This window comes from Anabrus simplex, chromosome 7 (genome assembly GCF_040414725.1).
Source record: "Anabrus simplex isolate iqAnaSimp1 chromosome 7, ASM4041472v1, whole genome shotgun sequence".
Taxonomy (NCBI): Eukaryota; Metazoa; Arthropoda; class Insecta; order Orthoptera; family Tettigoniidae; genus Anabrus; species Anabrus simplex.
In genome coordinates this window covers 8,927,325-8,951,889 of record NC_090271.1, presented here as the reverse complement: position 1 = coordinate 8,951,889, position 24,565 = coordinate 8,927,325, and the positions used below count along the sequence as shown (strand labels likewise).

Sequence of the window (24,565 nt, the reverse complement as noted above, 5' to 3'; positions counted from 1 at the left end):
GGGTGTTTATACTTATATCTTTAATGCAAGTGATCGTAGACTTCTAATCCAGATATAGGCCTACTAATGGAAATACATTCATGAGAGATGTTAGGATAAAGTAATGTAAGTAGTAATTCATTGACTTCATCATCAGGTGACTTGGTTTCACTTAAAATCAGACATATTTTTGTATCATTCAACAGAAATCACATTTTTTATCAATTAATAGGCCTATCCTTCAAGAGGGGTGATCTCATATTTTTAGGGATTACTTTTTTTAGAAGAAATAACTTCATACTAAAACTTAAAATTCTTACAGGTGCTGATTTGATATTTGCTACAAACTTGAAGAAAAATCAGGATTACCATGGTGCTATGAACAGCGAGAAATTTCAGATGTGGGTGGAAACGCAATTAATCGTAGGATTAAGAAATATAGGACCCTGTGTTATTGTATTGGATAATGCACCACATCACTGTAAGCTTGTTGAGCATCAACCAACAACGAAATGGAGGAAGGATCAATTAGTGGTAATTATACTTCATTGAATATTTCCTTCTACTGAATGATATTTAATGATGTTACAGAAATTAATTTTTATTTTTCCTTTAATTTACAGTCATGGTTAAGGCAGAATGGAGTTTCTCCACCAGAAAATGCTACAAAGGATGAGCTGCAAATGTTGTGTAATATGAATCAAAGTCACTTAAAGAGGTACAGAAGCACCTAAGCATAAGTTTAGATAATGTTGTTTACACCCATGTAGTTGACTTTCATGTATGCATAACAATATTTCTCTGTTTCTTTAAAACCAGGTACATTGTTGACAAGATGCTGCTCAGTGAAGGCCATACTGTTCTACGACTTCCTCCATACCACTCATTTTTCAATGCCATCGAATTTGTATGGTCTGTGGCAAAACAGTATTATAATAAAACAGTGGCTTCAAGACCTGGTCATGGATTGGACAGAGCTACAGCTGTGTGGAAAGAATCTCTTGATCAGGTAGGCCAAGTGGAAATGTTATTTATTGGATATAGGCAAGTGGAGTTTAAAATATACTTGTCAGGTTGTGATACTTCAATATATCTTATAGGTGACAGCAGAGATGTGGAGAAATGAAGTGAAACACACTGAGAAGAAGATTGTCGAGTTCTACAATAATGAGGTGAGAGGTCTTCCTGAAGTGGAGGAACTAGTCATTCATCATGGAAGCAGTGAATCAGAAGAAGAAGAAGAAGAAGAAAGAAGAGAAGCCGAGGAGTTAGCTGTACCATTGTAAGAGCCATTCCATGAGATTAAGAATGTTATAACTTTGCTGGGAAATAATACATTTCTGATTGCCCTGTCCTTTCAGATATAATGAAGTTACATTTGAAAATTGAGGGAATTGTGTATCTACGAGTTACAGGGCGGTATAGATGTGCAGGTGGGTATCAGTGTCCAATTGGAGTGAAATTATCTAGAACTGCTGTGGCACAATGTGAGGAGGAGCGGGCGAGAGGGGGAGAGAGAGAGAGAGAGAGAGGGAGACAGCACTGTGACACCAATACACCATGTAAACATTGTACGCCTGTTAAAATACGTATACATTTCTTTTAAATCATAACGCAGTAATCACCAAACTTGGAATTAATTTATACTTCTTTTGTCTTACATTTATTTACACCATATATATTTGCACCTTACGTGAATTTAACTTACCGGTTATAAATTCCTGGCAACGGGTCGACTTGAACCACCAGTCTCTTAAGTCCATAGTCTTTTTAGCATTGTCACTCAGCTAAAATGTCACTTGAGAGGTAATTATAGAAAGTCTTATATAGGCCTATAGGTTGTACAGATTAGTGACGGGATATTCGATTCATCTTATTCCGTTCACGTTACTGAATCGATACAGTGAGCCGATTCCCGGCTCATCAGAGTCATCAATTCTATTGCATCTGTGTAGTGTGAACTGACAAGACAGCAGCAAGAACATTCAATGCTTGCTGCTGCCATCTGGTCATCATTCTATGAACTGCTTTCCTATGTGTCATCTAACTTTCAGATTCAGTACTACACTTGCTTATTATATCACAGCACAAAACTAACTTAGTTAATAATAATAATAATAATAATTACTGACATAACTCAAATTTTATACACTATCTAATGGTTTTCCACAGTTCTCTGAAAGTCACATCTCACATATACTGTATATAGAGAGAGAATTACATATAAAAATACCTGTGTCCACAATAAGTAGCCCACATATTAAATATAAATCAAATAATTTGCTTTACGTCACACCAACACAGATAGGTCTTATGGCGAAAAATAGGATAGAAGAGATAGGAAAGGACTAGAAGTGGGAAGGAAGCGGCCATGGTCTTAATTAAGGTACAGCACAAGCATGTGTCTGGTGTGAAAATGGGAAACCACCGAAAACCATTTTAACGGCCGCCGACGGTAGGATTCAAACCCACCATCCTCCGAATGCAAGCTCATAACTACGCGACCCTAAACGCACAGCCAACTAACTCGGTCATCTTTGAAAATGTCTTTTTCTATCAGCAGAGGCTTTTTAAAATCGTCATATTCTGTATAGGCTACAGGAGACGTACAGTAGCCCACTGGTTTTCTGATTAAACATCATTTATTTAAGCTTTTGCATCAGTCTACTTACATACTCACTGTCCACGTACACCGGTAACCTCGTGATTCGATTATTGAAGTATTGTGCAATGATGCGATATACAAACTAAGAGAATACCGAGTGGTTCTTCCAAATATAAAACAGACAATTTCGAGTGGTCATGAGCATGACTCATAGTCATAGGGTAGGCTAAATAATAATGTTATTGGCTTTATGTACCACTAACAACTTTTAGGGTTTTTTTGGTCGTCGAGGTGCTGGAATTTAGTCCTGCAGGAGCTCTTTTATGTGTCAGTAAATCTACTGACACGAGGCTGAGCACCTTCAAATGCCATCGCACTGAGCTCGGCCCTGCCAAGTTGGGTTCAGAAGGCCAGCGCCTCAACCGTCTGAGCCACTCAGCCAGGCATGGAGGCTAGAGAGCTGAGTTTAAGTAATTGTCGAACGTCAATTAGTTATAAAAATACTGATTGATTAAACTAATACGGTAATTAGAATAACCTAATTGCCTACCTACTTACAACCTAGGTACTTTGGAATTGTGTTCTATCTTTTTAACACGGCAAATAAATCCATCTACTATTTAAAACTCCCTGTAAGAAGAGGACAGTGAATGCGAATGGGTATTATTTTCAAATGAGCTGAGCTCGATGGTCCATTATAGCATACGATTTTTTCAGTGTACCACGACTGTATGTATTGCTTCTAAGGAAGTTCGGCTCCCCGCCAATGTCCAGTGTACCGATAATGAACCGTGTGTGTGTTGTGTCTCACTGATCCGTGACTGCGTACGATTCTTTCAGTGTGCCATGATTCACTGTGTCTCGCTGCAGCGGAAGCTCGGCTCCCCGCCAGTGTCCAGTGTGCCGATAAGGAGTCGTGTGGCTCACTGAGCCGTGATTGTGCACGATTTGTGTGCCGCGAGCTTGCTGTTCCTGTGAATCGATTCACTCGGACACTTCAATGAATTGATACACTGCTTCGAATCATGCACTCAGTAGCCTACACTAGTACAGGTACATAGTACATTACCATTAAGATAGATAGCATTGCAAAGTAATTCGTCTTTACCATAATAATAATAATAATAATAATAATAATAATAATAATAATAATAATAATAATAATAATAATAATTGTATGGCCTCAGCTACTGTGTGCAGACATTTCAAGTTGACGCCATCTGGCTGTCTGCTGGTCAATTTTGATGTTCCGTTTTACTCTAGGCCCACTAGATGGCAGACCGAGTAAACTGAATCTCTCTTGGGCATCTATGGCTGAGATTTAATTAATTTTGTTGGGTAAACACCAAATGTGTCACCAGAGATCTTTTACATGCCGACATCATACGACATGAAGTGTCAAATGGACTTTTTTCCGCCCTTCAAAAATACGACTACATCTGCCAGGTTTGAACCCGCTATCTTGGGATCCGGAGGCCGTCACTCTACCATTGATCCACAGAGGCAGCTGTCTTTACCATGAAATACATCATCATCGAACATGACTGAATTACTATCAATATATCTTAGAGAAACTGTAATGTACATGAAACCGAAATTGAGTTTCATTTCCACGATACAATCCTCCTATAAAAAGGAGACCATGTAGCTTATCCACCTTCATTTCAGCTACATAAATATTCAGCAAAAATTACAAAATCACATTACAGGACAAATACAATTTTTTAAGTAGAAATAGTCTGGAACATAGATTAGTGAGGTTGGACATCCTGCCCGTCATCCTTCATGAGTCGCTGTTGAACATACTGTACTTGTCAAAACTAGTAAGGTTCTATTTTACACAATAATAGTGAAATGTTGATGAAGACGACATACAGCCAGCCCCCGTGCCAGAAAAATTAACCAACAGTGGTTCAAATTCCCCACCCTGTCGGGAATCAAACCCACACCCTGTGACCAAAGGCCAGCACGCTAACCATTTAGCCATGGGGTCGGACAATAATAGTGAAAAGCCACGTTCACTGCAGCTATTGTTGACTGGATATTTCTTCTCTTTAAAGAACAGTGAGTACTACGAATTAATATCCTGTTTTGTTGATTCCTGTAAACTTTGCATGTACAGTGTTGGTTTGCCAGTTCCTAGCGTATCTACTGAATGAAAACTTTGTAGACCAATGGATTCAGTTTTATGTTTATTGCCTTCAGTCATCACGACAGTGCTTTCAATGACAACAGTCGCTCAATTACAAATCCTGTCGAACCTAACCTAACCCTGCGACAATCAGTGGTTTTCGGTGGATCACAACCAAACTTGGCCCTATCAGTGGTTTTCGGAAGAATACAGTGGTTTTGTCACAAGCCAATACAGACTCTTGAATCAATGTGTGAAAATGGGAAAGTGCAGAAAACCCTCTTCAGGAATGCCAATCTCTAAATCCATAGTCTTTTTAGCGTTGCCACACAGCTGAAATTCACTCTAGAGGTAATTGTAAAAAGTCTTATATATAGGCTCTACAGATACATAGTACATTACAAATTCCATCTCAATAGCTACGAGACGCACACTGCATAGCGGTTTCGCTCTATAGATAAATCATATTATAGTGAAAAAAATGTGTTTAAAAAAAACATCTGTCCAGCATGAAGGTCCAGAAGGAAAATACTTTCATTGGAATTCTTATTTATGTGTTCACCACCCTAGTAGGTTTAAATTAAATGCTTCGTAAGACCCATTCTCGAATATGGATCTGCATGCTGGGATGCGTACGAGATGGGTTTAATCTCTAGAGAAAGTTCAAAGAAGAGTGATGCGTTTCGTAACTGGGAATAGGAGGAATACCATTAATTGGGAAAGTCTTGAATCTAGAAGAACTAGAGCTCGCCTGTGTGGTCTTTACAATAGCTATACGGGAAGGGCTGCTTGGAGTTGTATTAGGAATAGGTAAGTACCTCCCTCATACTTATCGAGAAATTATCATAAGCATAAAATTAGGACCAGAAACCAGCATATGGATGTGGGCAAGTTTTCCTTCGTCAACAGGACCATAAGGAATTGGAATAAATTACCTGCAGCAGTCTTTGGTATATTCTCTTCCAGTATCAAATCGTTTAAGATGATGATTAGTGCTAGTGCAAAGTGAAAAGTAAAAGCTGTAAACGACGGACACTGAATTTGTGATTTTCTGCTGGATTTAGAATGTTAAACTAGTACTATTTCTTCTAATATTTTCTCTCCATGGAATTGTTTGTTGTACTCGTGTTGTTGTAGTTGTTGGGTAGTTATGTTTTAACTTTAATATCGCTTGCAGTGTTAAGCTGGTAGTAAGTTCAACCTATAGTACTGTAAGCGGCAGTGTTAAGCACTGGAAATACTTAAGTTGTGTGTGAATTTGTACATAATGATGCTGGATTTAGAAAGTTAAACTAGTAGCATTTCTTGTCATATATCCCTTCGTTGTTGTCCTTTTAGTTGTAGGGTAATGATGGTTTAACTTCACTTTATTACCACTTGTAATGTTAAGCCCGAGTAGTCCTGCTCCATGTATGCATAGTAATACGCGGCGAATAACACAGTAAAACGCAACACTGAAAGAAACTAGTTTCAAATTACAGACCCATAATAAACAAATAACGGGAAAATATTGTGTAAGCCTTAAAAGAACATAAACTCAATAATAGATAATAGAAAACATAAATAACACTGAAAAGCAAGGAATAATAACCACAGGATGTTACATTACATAATTCGTAGCCAAGTTGCCGGTGACGTCACAATGACGTGGCCAGAAAGACCTCGAAGAGAGTTTAGGCATATTGAACCAGCAACTTGTGCTGCAGTCTGGAGTGAATCACTGAAGGAGGAGGGAAAGAGATAGTTAAAGAAAGCATAAGATAAAAAGGGGTATGAAACTAACAAATTTAAACAAGTGATTTAATGTAATTAGAGCTATCATCATAATCACGATTTAAATGAATAACTACAATATGAAACACGTCGGCCATCCATTCCTCAACCCTGCGACAATCAGTGGTTTTCGGTGGATCACAACCAAACCTGTCCCTATCAGTGGTTTTCGGAAGAATACAGTGGTTTTGTCACAAGCCAATACAGACTCTTGAATCAATGTGTGAAAATGGGAAAGTGCAGAAAACCCTCTTCAGGAATACCAATCTTGAAATCCATAGTCTTTTTAGTGTTGTCACACAGCTGAAATTCACTCTAGAGGTAATTGTAAAAAGTCTTATATATAGGCTCTACAGATACATAGTACATTACAAATTCCATCTCGATAGCTATGAGACGCACACTGCATAGCGGTTGGGTAATTATGTTAACTTTATTATTACATTACTGTAAGTGACCGTTGCCACCGGGATATTTCCCATTTGTAATTTAATAATAATAATAATAATAATAATAATAATAATGACAGGGGTTTAACGTAATTTGGAAGGAATGTTTTGCGTATGATAAATGAGTACCAGGTTAACTACTGGGGGGCAAAGGCGGTCATGCGTAGAGCTAACCATTCCACCCCACCAAGTGCCAACGTTATGGATAGTGGAAGCCTTCACCTTCCACCCTTCCAATGGCTTTCATGGTTTGTACGGAGATGACTTGCTTTTTGCTTTTTAAATATTAGTATTCATGTTTGTTATGTTTGTTTATTCATACCCCTGCTTTGTAATTCAGTGACCATGGAATGGCTCTAAATGTTGTAAATTATATTTATATTTATTTGTATTTATTTCCTTTTTCCTTATTGCACACGTTTGTTGTTATTATTATTACTATTTCATATTGCTTAACATGTAAATAAACTAATATTTAATACAGTAAATAAAGCTTACAAATGCGTACAAAAACTTGCGTCAGAGTTGGGGATGCCGGAATGAGGTGTTGGTGTCCACTGACGAATGTGTGATTTATCACAGCTCCCATAGTTGCAATGTTTACTTTGGGGATTAAAAAAAGCCACACTTTTTCTCAAGAAATCGAGCGTGCTACCTCAGACTACAGGGGTAACACCAAACAAGGCACAAACACAGTTAGAAGGGGAAGGTAAGAGTACAATACACAATATAAGAAAACACTACACACTCGGAAAAGCAGTAGCTAGCATTACGCGGATCTCCGACAAAACAAGTACGTAACTATCAGTAGGGCCAACTAGTGAATGACAAAACGGGAAGATGGAAGGGCTGGGAACCTACCAAAGGCATGGACATGGCTTAGATAGCGGATTCCGAAATAAATGGCCGTGATCCTTAGATTTGAAAAATATTATTTACAAAATAATCTTACAAATACATTCGAAGTTATGAGCTATAAGTTCAGTGGTATCCATAGCTTATTTTGTAGCAGGGTAAATTCAAATTTCAAAACAACTATACATCTAGTTACCAATGCAGTAGTACAATGCAATTTACAGGTTATCCAAAGTCTAGCGTACCTCAAGTGATACAGAACTACCAGAGGCAAACCCCAAGGGAAATAATATTAAACTACAATATACATATTTTAGTGAAACAAGGAATGGGAATGCCTCGGAAACAAACAGGTAAGCTCAGCTGAAAAACTAAGGCGTAATAAGTAACTAATTTGGTGAATCTAGGCGAGGTTAGGGCAGATCCTGTATGAAAAGCAAATCGGAACATTATGGAAATTTTAGCAGGAATGGAATTCAAGAGTGCTTACCCGAGGTTGATTCCAACACTGCCTTGGAGGCAGCCAATCAGCGTGGACGAGTTCCCTATCGCCACCTAGACTCACCAATCACAACCTTACTTTCGATCGCGAACTTTGACTAACCCCTAGAATACGCATGATCGCGAAAGTCGTATTTTTCCAGAATAGACAGAACACATTTTCTAGAACACATACCAACAAAGTAACACACCCTGTAAAAACGTTATGTAACTTTCTGGATCTTTCCAGGAACTATAGAACAGAATTCTACTATTTACAAATGCCTATGTTACAATATTATACAGTACAGGTTAGGTCATTAAATTATCTTATGCTCTACAAATAACAGTACAGGTTAGGTCATAATAAATAAAACATTATATAGTACTTCGCCAATAAAGTCTTAAAAAAATTACATTCCACTCATGCTACATAGTTCACTTGTAACAGAGCGAAACCCATCTGACATCATGATACGGCCCAGAATGATGGAAATACACATGTTTCGCCCATATTTTTTAAATCGTTTTGTTAATCAGAACAGATGACTAATGACTGGCTCATCCAGCAGCTGCAAAATGCGGTAATCTTACACGTTGTTTGGTTTCAACACGCTGGGACGCTGGATCACTTCCCAGTGGCTGTTCGACAAGGCCTGAACGTAGTGTTTGGGAATTGCTGGATCGGTCGAGAATCGGACAATGATCCAGCTCCTGTTCCATGGCCACCAAGGAACCCTGATCTAACAACACCTGATAACGCACTCTGGGGCTGCATCAAGGAACGGGTGTGGAAGCAGTGGTATGTTGGAATTGATGATATGAAAAATGCGGTGCGTGAAGCTTTCCAGCCAGTGACCTCCCAAGGATGTTGCTTAATATGAGCATCAGAAGATGGCAGTGTATTCAGCTGCGCAGAAACCATGGAGGGACACATACGGATGTTTTAGATTGCTAAGATGTGAGATGTAAGTATAAATAAATTAATAATGAGTATATGTACTTTTAAATCATGTCAGTTTGAGATTAATTTAATATAGGGGTATACAGACTTTGTGCGCACCGTGTATATCTTGAGAATACAGGCTTCGTAAACAAGAAGTTTATAGGCCATTGTATTTACGAGTAATATGGACAGTATGAATCATAAAGAGATTGAATCTTCGACATGAGCCACATTAATTGAGATGGTGCAGAAAACAAGTTATGATGATCTGCCTTAGTGCATTACAGGTATTTCTGCCTTTATGTTGCTGACTGATCCAGAGCTGTTTTATGTGTAGATTAGTGCATGGTAAAGTAGGCAGGCTACGAATTGTCGTAATCTTTGAAATGTGGCTACTGATTTGTCTTGAGATGTCATTTTATCTATTGTAGGCAGATATCTGGTGCATGTCAGTTGATTAGGTTATGTTCTACTGGCATACTTCTGATGATGATGATAACAGCTAGGTCATCGGTCTGTAGTGGTACAAGGTGCAACAAAACAAAATGATAATTAAAACTTCACAATGTATCCACTGACTAGAATCTAAAACGAATGATGATGAAAAAAATGATTGTGAAACCAAAACCATCAATGGAGCCAATTCACAATGCCTTAATTACTGTGATGATGCTTATTATCTAAAGGGGTCCAAAATCCAGGTCATTGGCCCCTCACACTGGTAATGCACACACATGGTATGTCGCACACCTCGAAGCAGCCTATAATAACCTAGAAGAAATCAACTTTACCGGTTACAGAATTACTGTTTCTGTTTTACAGCTTGCTTTACGTCGCACTGACACAGACAGGTCTTATGGCGACAATGGGATAGGAAAGGGCTAGGAGTGGGAAGGAAACAACCGTGGCCAACTTCTCATGCAGCCCAGCGATGTTTAGATGCCACATGTAACACACGGTTTTAACTTAGTATCGCTCTTATACTAGAAACCCTACAAATTTGAAAATTTGTACACAACTTCACAAGAAGATCTTGTATGATATTTTACTTGTCATGATTATTTGTTTCATAACTCAACGCCACTTGAATTGCAACTGTGCACTTCAGAGATTGCCAAAAGTTTATTTTGATCACTCATTCCATAATGCACAAACTTACTCCAAGTTGCAGTAAAATGTTCATCTACCAGCAAACTGAAATACTGTCACCTAATGTATATCTGAACCTAAAAAAAAGTTGGTCCAAATTCAGACCTGGCTAAGGTCAGACACGGTATTTTACACACAAGCAACCTAATCCGATCATGATCGGGTGTGGGAGTGAATGTGTTAAGGTACAGTCCCAGAATTTGCCTGGTTAGAAAATGGGAAACCACAGAAAACTATCTTGAGGGGTACCGACAGTGGGCCTTGAACCCACTATCTTCCAAATGCAAGCTCACAACTGTACGATCCTAACTACACGGCTAACTCGCTCGGTACAGAAGTTGAGTAGTTCCTGAGATTGCTCTCCTCATACAAACCTTCAACAGACTATTTATAGTATCATTGTATTTATGAGGGCGAATCAAAAAGTACGTTACACTAGCTCACTCAAGAGCACTGTGGCCAATGCGGAGCAAGCTACAGTAACTGCTGACACGTTCGATAGGAAGCTTGGTGTGGTATGCCATCGTGATGTGTGTGCAGAGTGCGCTAGGTTCAATGGCGCGTCAACTGGATGTTCACTCCAAATTGGAGGTGCATGCAATATTCAGATTTCTATACGCTAAACGGCTTAATTGCACGGACATTCATCGTGAAATCACTGCAGTATATGGTGACCGTGCAATTTCTCGCCCAGGTATTGTGTAGTGGTGTAAGCAATTAGACGCTCGACAACGGATCTCACGGACGAAAATCGTGAAGGCAAACCCGCAATGTCCAGTACCATTGCAAATGTTGACCGTGTGGAAGAAATCATTAGAGAGAATCAGTGCAAAACATTGCAGGAAATTGCCAACATGCTGAACATTTTGTATCGCAGTGTGTTGGATTTTGTAAACTGTGTCAAAGATTGGTCCCAAGTCTGTTCATAAGGGACAGCGTTTCAAATCATCATTGGCATTTTTGCAACGGTATTCTATGGAGGGCAACGAATTTCTGCGGCAAAACATCACAGGGGATGAAACATGGGTCCACCACTTCACCCCTGAAACAGAGACACATCGATGGAATGGGTACACACCACACCACCACCACGAAAGAAGGTCAAGGTCCAACCTTCCGCAGGAAAGGTAATGACGACAGTATTCTCTGATATGGAGGGCGTGGTGCACTTGGAATTTATGCCGAAAGCCATGACAATCAACTCGGCTTCCTGTTGTCAAACGTTGAACCGGTTGCATAAGCCAATTAAAGAAAAGCGGCAGGGAAAACTGAGCACCAGTGTGATTTTGTTGCACGATAATGCAACACCTCACACGGCCCACCAAACGTCCGAACTGCTGTAGCGATTCAAGTGGGAGGTATTGCAACATCCTCCATAATGTGATTATCATGTGTTTGGTAAAATAAAAAAGGATCTCGATGACAATTCCGAAATGATGAGGAGGTGAAAGCACCTGTGTCCAGGTGGTTACATTGCATTGGAGGTGATTTGTACGCATCCGGAATCGAAAAGTTGGTTGACCGTTCCGAGAAATGTTTGGCATCTCTTGGGGACTATGTGGAAAAGTGAACTTACATTGTATGCTGTCAGAGCCATGTTGCTTATGTGTAGGTGGTTTCATAACGGCCATAACTGGGAAGTGTAACTTACTTTTTGATTCACCCTCGTATAATCAGTCAGAGAGTTTTTCCGTCCTCTCCAGGGCAGGATCGTGTATCTGAATTTCCTTGTACACGACTTGATGTCCATGTCCTGCAACCAATTTAATAAAGCACAGAGGTTTCACCCATCTCCTGGTACTGTGCGGCTGCTCTTTATTACACGCGGACCCGTCTTCCCTATAAAAGACGGGCCTCCGCAGAGCAGCTGATGACAGAGCGAGCAGAACAGCAACTTCCTGAATTACAATTTTTTTCAAAGATAGTGTTTATAAAAACTTACATCATTACGATGTGGAACGTACACGATGACAGTTCCCCAAGTGATTCCAAAGACAAGGCCAATCACCACCTCTAAGGGACCTTGTAAGATTTGTTGGGTGAGGTCACCTGCAGACAAAGAATGAGAACATACTCACTGATTCACTCTGGTCTTAGACAGGCAGGGCTCAAAGCCTGTTCAAAAATAACCAAAATACCTAAAGCTAGCGGACGTTAGGTCGATGTTCTCCATTCCTCCTTGCACTTTTTCTCAAACATCTCAGGACTTCACCTAGAGTAGCCAATCATGGTTCACAACACCGCTGATGTCAGAAAAGACCATCAACGACACTTTCGCGTTCCACATGACCAGCCACACATCACTGTTATGATCGTATTTTTTATTTGATGTATCCATAAAACTCTTTCATCACCAGTCTTTATGAAGTTCTGATCTTCCTTACCGTGATCCGACAGATGGAAACTCAAAGGTCTCTACCGCCCTCAGGAAGGAATTATGAAATGAGCTTTAAGCTCTCCGACACATTTCTCTGTTACACGATCATATCAAGATGTTCCATTCCTCTGCTAGTTCTGGAACTGTCAAACGATGAGTAAAACCCTCTCTTCATGCACTTCAGGATTGTCCTGAACGTGCCGACTCTCAACCATCCTTGAAATGCTCATAACACTGCATATAATCATGTCTTCATCATTCCCTACATCTTCACAGACTCTCCCAATTTGAAATAGAAGTTATATTATTTGAACATCTCGATAATTGCAACCCCCAACACACTTGCAAACTAACAGCTGCTGACCAATAACTGTGCAGAAAATGGCTTAGGAAGAAAACCACTATACAGCTTATCAGAAACTGCTAAGACTTTGTATTTGCCAAGTTCATTTGCTTTCTGAACGGGCTTCATATTTTAAAACTTGAAACAAAGTCCCACTCAACCTCAACATACGAATCTTAAACAAAAACATACAGAAATTATAGTATGTTTTAGAACTTGTTACTAGCTAGCAGTCTTGATTTATAGAATCGCATTGCTGAAGGTTTTGTTTATTCCATGCTATACTTATTGTTGTTCTTTTTTATGCTTCAATTTCATACTTTTCCAACCTAATGTTTACGTTGTTGAAAGAGCCATGTGGTGGGTAAGATGGCGCTTATCACACTGACTGCATGTTTAGATCAGGACAAAATATTTAACAAACTGTTCGCAATGCCCAAGTAACGTTGAAAGCTCTTCTGAGAAAAGTGCGAGTAGTGATGGTGAACAACGTTCACTCCGTGACTGAGGTCATTGCTACACAAGAAAACATTATTAGTACTCCCTCAGAAGGTTTATCACAATCAGTACAAGGTTGATTCTCTGCGTGTGTTTGTGCACTAAGTTGCTCAGAAAATGCCCGGGCACAGAGGATGGACAGTGTGACTGAACACCACAATATTAAACACATCAAAAAATGATTTATCAGAAATCACCTTACATTTGTAGAATATCAAAACCGCTTTCTGTATTGTGTGAAGCAACTGTCAACACAAACAAACATAGCACTGAACATCCACCTCGAGAATCATTCTACCTACCATGCCATGGGACAGAAGACATTTTGGGAAATGGAATATGAGATTACCTCAAAGTAAATCCAGATTTCACTAAAGATGGCACATGTTCCACACAGTCCCATTCTTTTTCATTCCAAAAATGTCCTGTGATCGGTTAGGCAGCATAACAGACTCTTAGCTACTTACGAGATTAATGTTTTCAATCCATTTTAACTAGAAAGTAACAGTTCAAAGCATACGCCTAAAAGGAGCGGACAAAAAGCAGAAATAGCTCTTAGCAATTTCCTATTATAAAATGTTAAGGGACATGTTTTGCCCATATTAAGGGCATCATCAGCCCCAAACTCAAACATGTATGGTGAAAAATCAGAATCCTGATAGCTCTTACAAGTTATAAAAAGAGGATATCAATGTAGGTGTCTGTCCAAACATAAAAATTATTAAAACGTCCTTGGCTAAAATCGCAGTATCACGCTGTATGTCAAAAGTTCACATGATTATACTTTCCGGAGCGCTGAGTCAGTGCGCCCAAAAAAAACTTGTTGGGGGTAGAGCAATAAATAGCTCAATCTTTATAATGAAACAGAAATGTGCCTCATTGAATACTCCTGTTAGAGGATAAGAAAAAGCAAAGCTGATAGACTGTTAAAGATGCCAATTTCGTATGTTGTGATAAGACAACAGCCCTCTTAAGTGGCTGTTCAGCTGCCAATAGTCTATTTAACTGGCTGAAGGAGTGAAAGTCGAATGCGTTACAATAAGATAAGTCTTCCTTAAGTAGTTGTGGAAGCAAGGAAAAAACATTAGGTTGTCTATAGACGTATTTATCGTCACAAGAGGAGAGTGAATGCTTAGGTGATAGGCGGGGCATTAAGTTTATGTGTTGTTGGTTGCAAGAAGTTTGTATGGTCGTACAGGGAGGGAGTAGTGTTGGGTTGTGGGAGAATTGCGGGGGCGGACATGAAGGGAGTCAAGTTAGTTAAAGTAGTGGAGGTTCTAGAAGATGTTCATTGAAGATTTTTAAGAATGTACTTATGTTTCGAATTTAGAGTTTGCAATAATATGGGTAAACTTTCGTATAATGGATTCTTGACTTCAATTAAGTCATTTTTGTTGTAGTATTGGTCCAAAAATATATAGATGGTTTCAAGTTCATTCATCAACTTCCCTTTGTCTACTCTTTTAATAATTGTGAGGTCTCTTTCTATCATTGTGAAGTGATGTCCTGTTTCTTTCATATGGGAGCTCATAGCTGAAAATTTATTGTGCTTATTGGCATTATAGTGTTCTAAGTACCTAGTTTGAAAACTCCGGCCTGTTTGACCAATATAAGAGACGTTGCATTGCGTGCAGTTGAGCCTGTATATGCCTACCCCCTCCCCTCCGCCACACCCTCCTCCGCCAATCTCACATCGATACAATACTAGAAGCACAAGTGTCAGTCATTCAATGCTACCATAGAAACTGTTTAACACCATAACAGTCAAAGAAATGAATGAACCTACACATAACGTTGTTTTTCTTCAACTAACCTTTCCATAACTGATTTACATCTTTACAGACGAAAGGGTAAGTGTTTCATACATTTTCCATGTTTTTCTTTTTTTAAACCCACATTCTCTTCAAAAACACCTTTCTTAAGCATTCACTCTCCTCTTGTTACAGACTTTACACCAAAGAGCTCTATCAGCGTCGATTTACCTTCGACTTTCGCTCCTTTACGCAAGATAAATACGTCTATAGACAACCTAATGTTTTTTCCTTGCTCCCACAGCTACTTAAGGAAGACTTATCTTATTGTAACGCATTCGACTTTCACTCCTTCAGCCAGTTAAATAGACTATAGGCAGCTGAACAGCCACTTAAGAGGGCTGTTGTCTTATCACAACATACAAAATTGGCATCTTTAACAGTCTATCAGCTTTGCTTTTTCTTATCCTCTAACAGGAGTATTCAATGAGGCACATTTCTGTTTCATTATAAAGATTGAGCTATTTATTGCTCTACCCCCAAAAAGTTTTTTTGGGCGCACTGACTCAACGCTCCGGAAAGTATAATCGTGTGAACTTTTGACATGCAGCTTGATACTGCGATTTTAGCCAAGGACATTCTAATAATTTTTATGTTTGGACAGACACCTACATTGATATCCTCTTTTTATAACTTGTAAGAGCTATCAGGATCCTGATTTTTCACCATACAGGTTTGAGTTTGAGGCTGATGATGCCCTTAATATGGACGAAACATGTCCCTTAACATTTTATAATAATATTTAATTTCTAAAAAAGATCTCTTTGTATTGAATAGGTGGATATTAAAAAAATAATAACACTTATAACATACTTTGTATTTACGTACATTTCAATACAGACCTAACATGAGAATTATAACATGTAATGTAAAAGCCAACCAGGCCTATTATATGCTAAACAAATTTCTCAACCTGAAGGTTAAGATTAGCAGTTTAAATAAAGATATAGCTTTCCTAAAAGAATGTCGGAGACTAAAACTAGTACCAAGATTCTTAAGACATGTCCAAAGGAGAAACTTATCAGCTCATAACTTATTAAAAACCCAAAACAAAACTAATGAAATCTGGCTTAAGGATGAAATAAAAACTTTCTATAAGAAGAAGTCGCTCTTAAACTGACAACTGCACAAACTACACTTACCGGTGTTGCAATATGTGAACCCTATAGAATGGAATTCATTTCAGTCACATGTTGATTATAAATTACATGATATACTAAGCAGGAAACAGTTCACATTAGATAAAAAACTGGCACACTTAAAAGAAAATCAACTACAAGCACCCCTACACTTAAAGAAAAGGGTTCCTTCTTTCAACAACTCTCCCGCCGTAGTTAACTTGACGAACACAAGCTTCTCAGAGAAAGAAATGGAACTTTTAGGTAAAGGTTTAAAACACAATTGACCTAGTATACAAAAAGAAAACGATGTTATCACCACCATAGCAGAAGTCGAGACAAATATTTCAAAACTCCCTCTGGAATTACAAAATGACACTAGATATGAGATAAAAAAGAAACTTCCAACACTAATTGAAGGCTTAAATAAAAACACTGTTAATTAAAGAGGTATAAAACAAAATAAAAGATAACAACATAATAGTAACTAAAGCTGATAAAGGAGGGACTACTGTTTTAATAGATAAGAAAGATTACATTGAAAAAACGGAAGAATTTTTCACAAATGAGACTTACACAATAGTCAATAAAGACCCCACAATAAGAATCCAACGAAATTTAAAAACACTGTTAAAGAATTCCACATTTTTACTCAATGAACAAGAACAAAAACTAATCCTTATGAACCCTAAAACCCCCACAGCCAGAGCATTGCCTAAATTACATAAGAAAAACACACCCATACGCCCAATCGTCAACTGTAGAAATAGTCCGACATATAAAACCTCAAAATATGTCCACTATTTTCTAAAAAGGCATTACAGATTTAACAATAAATCCCCTTTAAAAAATTCAATAGACTTCTTCAAAATTTTAAAAAAATTCACCTTACTACCAAATCAAATTATGTGCTCTTTTGATATTACTAATATGTATTCTAATGTACCAACAAAGGAAACTGTAAATATTATCAAAGACATTCTCGCAAAACACAGCAACCTCAGCAAGCTTGAATTAGAAGACTTCATAAAAATCCTAAATTTTCTGCTAAAATGCAACTATTTCACTTTTAATGGTAAAATTTACCACCAAGATGGCCTAGCTATGGAAGATCCCTTATCAGGCATCTTAGCCGACGTCTACTTGGATTCTTTAGAACAACATAAAATAATAAAATAAAAGGCCTTAGCTTAGGGCTTCGATATGTAGATGACACATTCGCAATAATCAATAAAGATCTCAATAATAGTACCGATATTTTAAATTATTTAAACAACCTAGACCAAAATAATAAATTCACCAAGGAAGATGAAGTCAGTGGATCCTTAAATTTCCTAGATCTCACAGTAACTCATATTAATGGCAACTTCGATTTTCAAATTTACAGAAAACCTACTCACACCCCATTAACAATCAAAAATACTTCTCTACATCCTAACTCCCACAAATTGACCACTTTTCACAGTTTAATTTACAGAGCTTTAAAAATCCCTCTAACACCCAAGAACCTTGAAGCAGAACTAAATTATATAAAGGACTAGCTGATGACCCGTGCTTCACTACGGAATTTTACATTGTATACAGAATTCTGTATGAGTGTGTTTTTCTTATGTAATTTAGGCAATGCTCTGGCTGTGAGGATTTTAGGGTTCATAAGGATTGTATTAAATTGCATAGCTCTTAACGTTACCCTAGAAACGCGACGGGGAAGTCACCAAACGTATTTTCTCATATGAAGACTGAGTTAGGGAATTTTTATTGTAAATGTAGGCCCGGTTACCTACCATCAGTCATAATCAGGTTGAGGAGTTTTCATTATAATAGTAGACACTCACTCCCCAGCTGCATTTTTACATCCTCAGAAAGACTGTCTTAGTGGTTTTCCCAACTGAAATGAACATAGGTCATTACAATGACGTCAGTAGGAATGCCGCAATTAAATGCAATGCTTTCATATGAAATACCGATCAAATGAAAAACCACACATTTTCTCACTTTTAACGAACAGAACTACACTGTCGATCTAACAGTCCAAAGTTCCAGAGCTGGAATGATCAAAGCCGCAGACAGCTGTGATCCGTGAACACATTTTGTCTTTCTTCGGCGGGGAGAGCGTCAATTAGTGGAGACTCCCAGGGCAAAAACTATGCCCTTTTACTAATCTGTTTCCTAGGAGTACCCGATGTCTTAATTCACTACAGTACACTGGCGGCGGAAAAATCTATCTGAATTGGAGGCAAATTTTTCTTCCAAGCCAGAGGAGAATTTGGAATAACATAAATGCAGAATAGAATAAAAGTGAAGAGGAAGAAGCTTTTCTTAGTGAACGCTCTTCTCAGGGCTGAATTTTGAGTGGTGCTATAATTTTAATAGGCATAAATTGTTATCATAGATCAGGCCATACTACTACTACTACTACTACTACTACTACTACTACTACTACGTGAGCCTCTGCCTTAAGTATGCACACTGCTCATTCAAAACAGCGCGTCAGAGTAGGGATCGAAGAGCAGGAATACTACGATGAACCAGTGTGTTACGTACCAACAGCATCAGAAAATGTATGAACCAGAAGAATGGCATGCTAAAGAAGAAAGTTTTCTAACTCCCCAGCTATTTCCCGCCAATATTCAGTTAGACTGTTATACTCGGTACGCACTAGTAATCCCATCTATCGGAGTTGAGAGGCAGCGTAAGAGACAAAGAACATCACAACAAACAATGGTCAATGTAATGTAACGTAATCGGTACGGTAAAACTGATTAAACTGGGCGAGTTCGTCGTGCGGTTAGGGTCGCGCAGCTGTGAGATTGCATCCAGGAGATAGTGGGTTCGAACCCCACTGTCGGCAGCCCTGAAGATGGTTTTCCGTGGTTTCCCATTATCACACCAGGCAAATGCTGGAGCTTCCTTCCCACTCCTAGGCCTTTCCTGTCCCATCGTCGCTATAAGACCTATCTGTGTTGGTGCAACGTAAAACAAATAGCAAAAAAAACTGAATAAAACATAAATGATCGGAAAATATATTCTCTAACTTTTGTTATGTCATACTTTTCGATAGGACCAATAACATAGGTATTTAAAAATTACATTTTAGGCGTCTTCCCCTAAAATATAATTCAATCCAGGGTGAATAAATTTGTTTATAGTTTAGACTGTTGTTTCTTATTCCCCGACTCTATATACTGATTTTCATAAAATTCTGTTAACCCATTTTCTTGTGGCTCGGCGTTGGTATGGACTTAGCAAAACAATTACAAATTCATGAATATCTGTGTTATCATAGCCGGTACGGTAAAAATGTATAAGGAATAAATGGTCGGAAATTTAATTCTATATCACTTTAGTTATGTAGTATTTATCGATACGACCATTAATAATATAAATATTTGAGAATTAAACTTTATGCCTTCCCCGAAACTACCATTTCACTCGGCGTGAATAAAATGATTTATAGCTTAGATTGTGGAGGCTCATTCTCCGACTGTGCATGTCAATTTTCATTGCGATAGGGCCACTAATAATGCAAATATTTAAGAATTGAATTTTTGGCCTTCCCCTAAGCTACCATTTCACACAGCGTGAATAAAATGATATATAGCCTAGATGGTAGCGACTTATTCCCCGACTTTGCATACCGATTTTCATTAAATTCTCTTTAGCCGTTTTTTAGTGATGCGTGTACAGACAGACAGACAGGCAGAAATTACGGAAAAGTAAAAAGTGCATTTTCTTCTTACTGTGGACATGACCGATACAGAAAGACCATTCTTTTCAATTTCTGAGCAATGTACAGACAAAACTCTTATTTTATATATATATATAGATGGCCCTACAGGAAACAAGGTACCCAGATGAAGAGATTTTTGAATCCGAAGGCTACCGATTTTTCAAGAGCAAAGCGCAAAGAGGAATCCTCAATGGAGCTGTGATGCTTGGAACCGCTTTTGCTGTTAGAACCAAGATCCTTAAATCGGTTGCAAATTTCGAACCTGTGAATGACAGATTGTCTATAATCACAATTAAATGCGCAAACAAAACCTACGCCCTAGTTAACTCACATGCCCCTACAAACGATAAGAACAAGTCTGATCCAGACGAAGTTGATAATTTCTGGGACCTACTGGATGAAAAATTAAACAAAATCCCCAAAGACCATGTCAAGTTTCTTTTGGGTGACTTCAATGCCCAACTAGGTCGTGAACAGAAGTACAAGAAAGTTATAGGAAATTACCCTGCTCACAAAAGAACCAATCCCAACGGCAAAAGACTGGTGTCCATTTGCGAAAATCACAACCTGCAGGTCATGTCGACCCACTTTTGCCATCTACCCAGAAAGCAAATGACTTGGCGTTCTCCCGTCCAAGCTCTCGGAGAGTTCCAAATTGATCATGTTGCAATCTCCAGGAGAAACAGCCCTGAGATTATGAATGTCAAGGTAAAGAAAGGCATCAATGTGGCCTCAGATCATTATATGTCTCTTATCAAATTCAAACCAATTCCCGCAAACACAAGGAAGACAACCAAACAGATCACACGCTTCGACAATGATAAACTTCGGCAAAGGGTCGAGGAGTTCCAGGAGAAGGCTAGACCAAATGACTGTGACTTTAACAACGCCAAAAGTCTCCTTGTTGAGGCCGCCAAAGACGTTGCAGAAATCAAGAGAAACAAAAAGCATGCCTGGTGGAATGGTACCTGCGAATCAGTCCTGCAAGAAAGAATCAATGCGTGGAAACAGTACTACTCTACGAAATCAGAAAATGATTGGGAAACCTACAAAACCCAACGTGCCCAAGCAGCTAGGGTGTTCAGAACTGAGAAACGTAAATACGAAAAATCTCTCATTGAAAAGATAGAACAAAATTTTAGGAAGAATGAAAGCAGAGAGTACTACAGAGCCTTCAAATGCAAACTCACTGGTTATAAACCACCATCTCTATGTTTTGAGCAGAAGGACGGCACACTGGCGAAATGAAGAAAATTGCAGCATTCTGGCAGATTACTTCAAGAATTTACATAATTGCTCTAAATCGCAAAGCGCCATTGAGACCAAGGAACCCTTACTCAGGTACCCAGATTCCAGACCACCCAACAGAGATGAAATCAAGCGCCACATTGCCCGTCTCAAAAATAACAAAGCACCGGGGGAAGACTCAGTAGTAGCAGAACTATGGAAATATGCCCCAGAGGAATCACTTGATATCTTGCAAAAGCAAATAGAAGAAATTTGGAACAAGGAGACCCTACCCGAAGATTGGAAAATAGCTTTGATCCATCCATTACACAAAAAAGGCAGCATGAAGAACATCAACAACTACAGAGGAATATTTTTGCTACCCGTGACTTACAAAATTCTATCACTTGCCATCCTGGAGCATTTGGAAGCACAAGTCGAACATCAAATAGGTGAATTACAATATTTAAAAATTACGAGTGTTCCTCCTATTCAATACAAAGATATTTATTAATGTGAAAGAATCACATATCATTCAAATGAGGTACTAGTTTCGGCACCAGATATGTGCCATCATCAGCCACAAAGTCAAATCGGGCAAACACAATAAAACCCTAAAACAACTTTATACACACTATAACATCTATTCATCCATGCAGACCTTGGCAACCCCGAAACATGAACCAAAACAACGCTGGTCCAATAAGAAAAATATGAAGGTAAAAGGAAAAATTACAAGTATACGGTCAAAATAAAATAAGCAGAAACAGAGGTAAACAAGATATTAAAACGAATCAAGGACTGGCACCCAAGTGAAATCTCACGTAGTTTTAAAATTATACACAGAGTAGTTTCATAGTTACTCAATAGTATTACAAAATAAATTGTTTTTAATTAATCACACTTTCTTTTTACCTAACTGTTTGGATGTATAACTAGGTACAATTTGGAAACCCAACTTAGAAAAACCTATGGTAACTAAATAAAACACATACACATACATTATCATTATAGACTGTTATGCCTTTCAGCGTTCAGTCTGCAAGCCTCTGAGAATTTACTAAACGTCGCCACAATCCTCGATTTGCAACTAGTGTTGTGGCCTCATTTAGTTCTATATCTCTTATCTTCAAATCGTTAGAAATCGAGTCTAACCACCATCGTCTTGGTCTCCCTCTACTTCTCTTACCCTCCATAGCAGAGTCCATTATTCTCCTAGGTAACCTAATCTCCTCCATTCGCCTCACATGACCCCACCACCAAAGCCGGTTTATGCGTACAGCTTCATCCATCGAGTTCATTCCTAAATTAGCCTTAATCTCCTCATTCCGAGTACTCTCCTGCCATTGTTCTCACCTCTTTGTACCAGCAATCATTCTTGCTACTTTCATGTCTGTTACTTCTAACTTATGAATAAGATATCCTGAGAACACCCAGCTTTCGCTCCCGTAAAGCAAAGTTGGTCTGAAAATAGACAGATGTAAAGATAGTTTCGTCTGGGAGCTGACTTCCTTCTTACAGAATACTGCTGATCGCAACTGCGAGCTCACTGCATTAGCTTTACTACACCTCGATTCAATCTCACTTACTATATTACCATCCTGGGAGAACACACAACCTAAATATTTGAAATTATCAACCTATTCTAGCTTTGTATCACCAATCTGACATTCAATTCTATTGAATTTCTTACCTACTGATATCAATTTAATCTTCAAGAGGCTAATTTTCATACCATACTCATTGCACCTATTTTCAAGTTCCCAGATATTAGACTGCAGGTTTTTGGCACAGTCTGCCATTAAGACCAAGTCGTCAGCATAGGCCAAACTGCTTACTACATTTCCACCTAACTGAATCCCTCCCTGCCATTTTATACCTTTCAGCAGTTGATCCATGTAAACTACAAACAGCAAAGGTGAAAGATTACAGCCTTGTCTAACCCCTGTAAATACCCTGAACCAAGAACTCATTCTACCATCAATTCTCACTAAAGCCCAATTGTCAACATAAATACCTTTGATTGATTTTAATAATCTACCTTTAATTCCATAGTCCCCCAGTATAGTGAACATCTCTTCCCTCGGTACCCTGTCATATGCTTTCTACGAAATGTAGCATTTTTCAATTAGCTGGCACATACTGAAAATCTGATCCTGACAGCCTCTTTGTGGTCTCAAACCACACTGGTTTTCATCCAACTTCCTCTCAACCACTGATCGTACCCTCCCTTCCAAGATGGCCAGTGAATACTTTGCCTGGTATACTAATCAATGAGATACCTCGATAGTTGTTGCAATCCTTCCTGTTCCCTTGCTTATTAATGGGTGCAATTACTGCTTTTGTCCAATCTGAAGGTACCTTACCAACACTCCGTGCTAATCTTACTACTCTATGATGCCATTTCATCCGTGCCTTCCCACTATACTTCACCATTTCAGGTATAATTTCATCTATTCCTGCTGCTTTATGACAATTTACCATTCTTTCCACTTCCTCAAGCATAATTTCACCAACATCATTTTCCTCCTCCCCATGAGCTTGGCTGTTCGCAACACCACCTGGATGATTTCCTTTTACAATGAGAAGATGTTCAAAATATTCCCTCCACCTCTCCAGTGATTCCCTGAGATCTATTATGAGTTCACCTGAATTACTCAAAACACTGTTCATTTCCTTTTTCCCTCCCTTCCTAAGATTCTTTATTACTGTCCAGAAAGGTTTCCCTGCCGCTTGACGTAGCCTTTCCAGGTTGTTACCAAAATCTTCCCATGACTTCTTTTTGGATTCAACAACTATTTGTTTTGCTCTGTTTCTTTCATCTACGTACAAATCCCTGTCTGCCTTAGCTCTTGTTTGGAGCCATTTCTATAAGCCTTCTTTTTATGTTTACAGGATGCTCTCACTTCATCATTCCACCAAGATGTTCGCCTTTTCCCATCTTTACACAACAGTTGTTCCTAGGCATTCCCTTTCTGTTTCTACTACAGCATCCCTGTATGCCACCCATTCACTTTCTATATCCTGAACCTGCTTACTGTGTACTGCTCGAAACTTCTCACTAATCATATCCATGTACTTCTAATTTCCTCGT

General features: G+C 38.7%; 1 protein-coding gene across 3 annotated transcripts in view; it reads right to left on the bottom strand.

Moving 5' to 3' along the window:
- The window catches only part of LOC136877208 (sodium/hydrogen exchanger 9B2), a 186,316-nt gene that overhangs the window by 107,362 nt on the left and 54,389 nt on the right, over positions 1–24,565 (bottom strand). For 2 of the 3 annotated variants that reach the window (XM_068228763.1, XM_068228761.1), the window contains exons 6-7: positions 12,310–12,416; positions 12,019–12,120 (exon numbers count right to left, since the gene is read on the bottom strand). In XM_068228763.1, coding sequence (XP_068084864.1) covers positions 12,019–12,120; positions 12,310–12,416 — 209 coding nt within the window. The remainder of the gene's footprint in view (positions 1–12,018; positions 12,121–12,309; positions 12,417–24,565) is intronic. The other variant, XM_068228762.1, reaches the window with a different exon arrangement.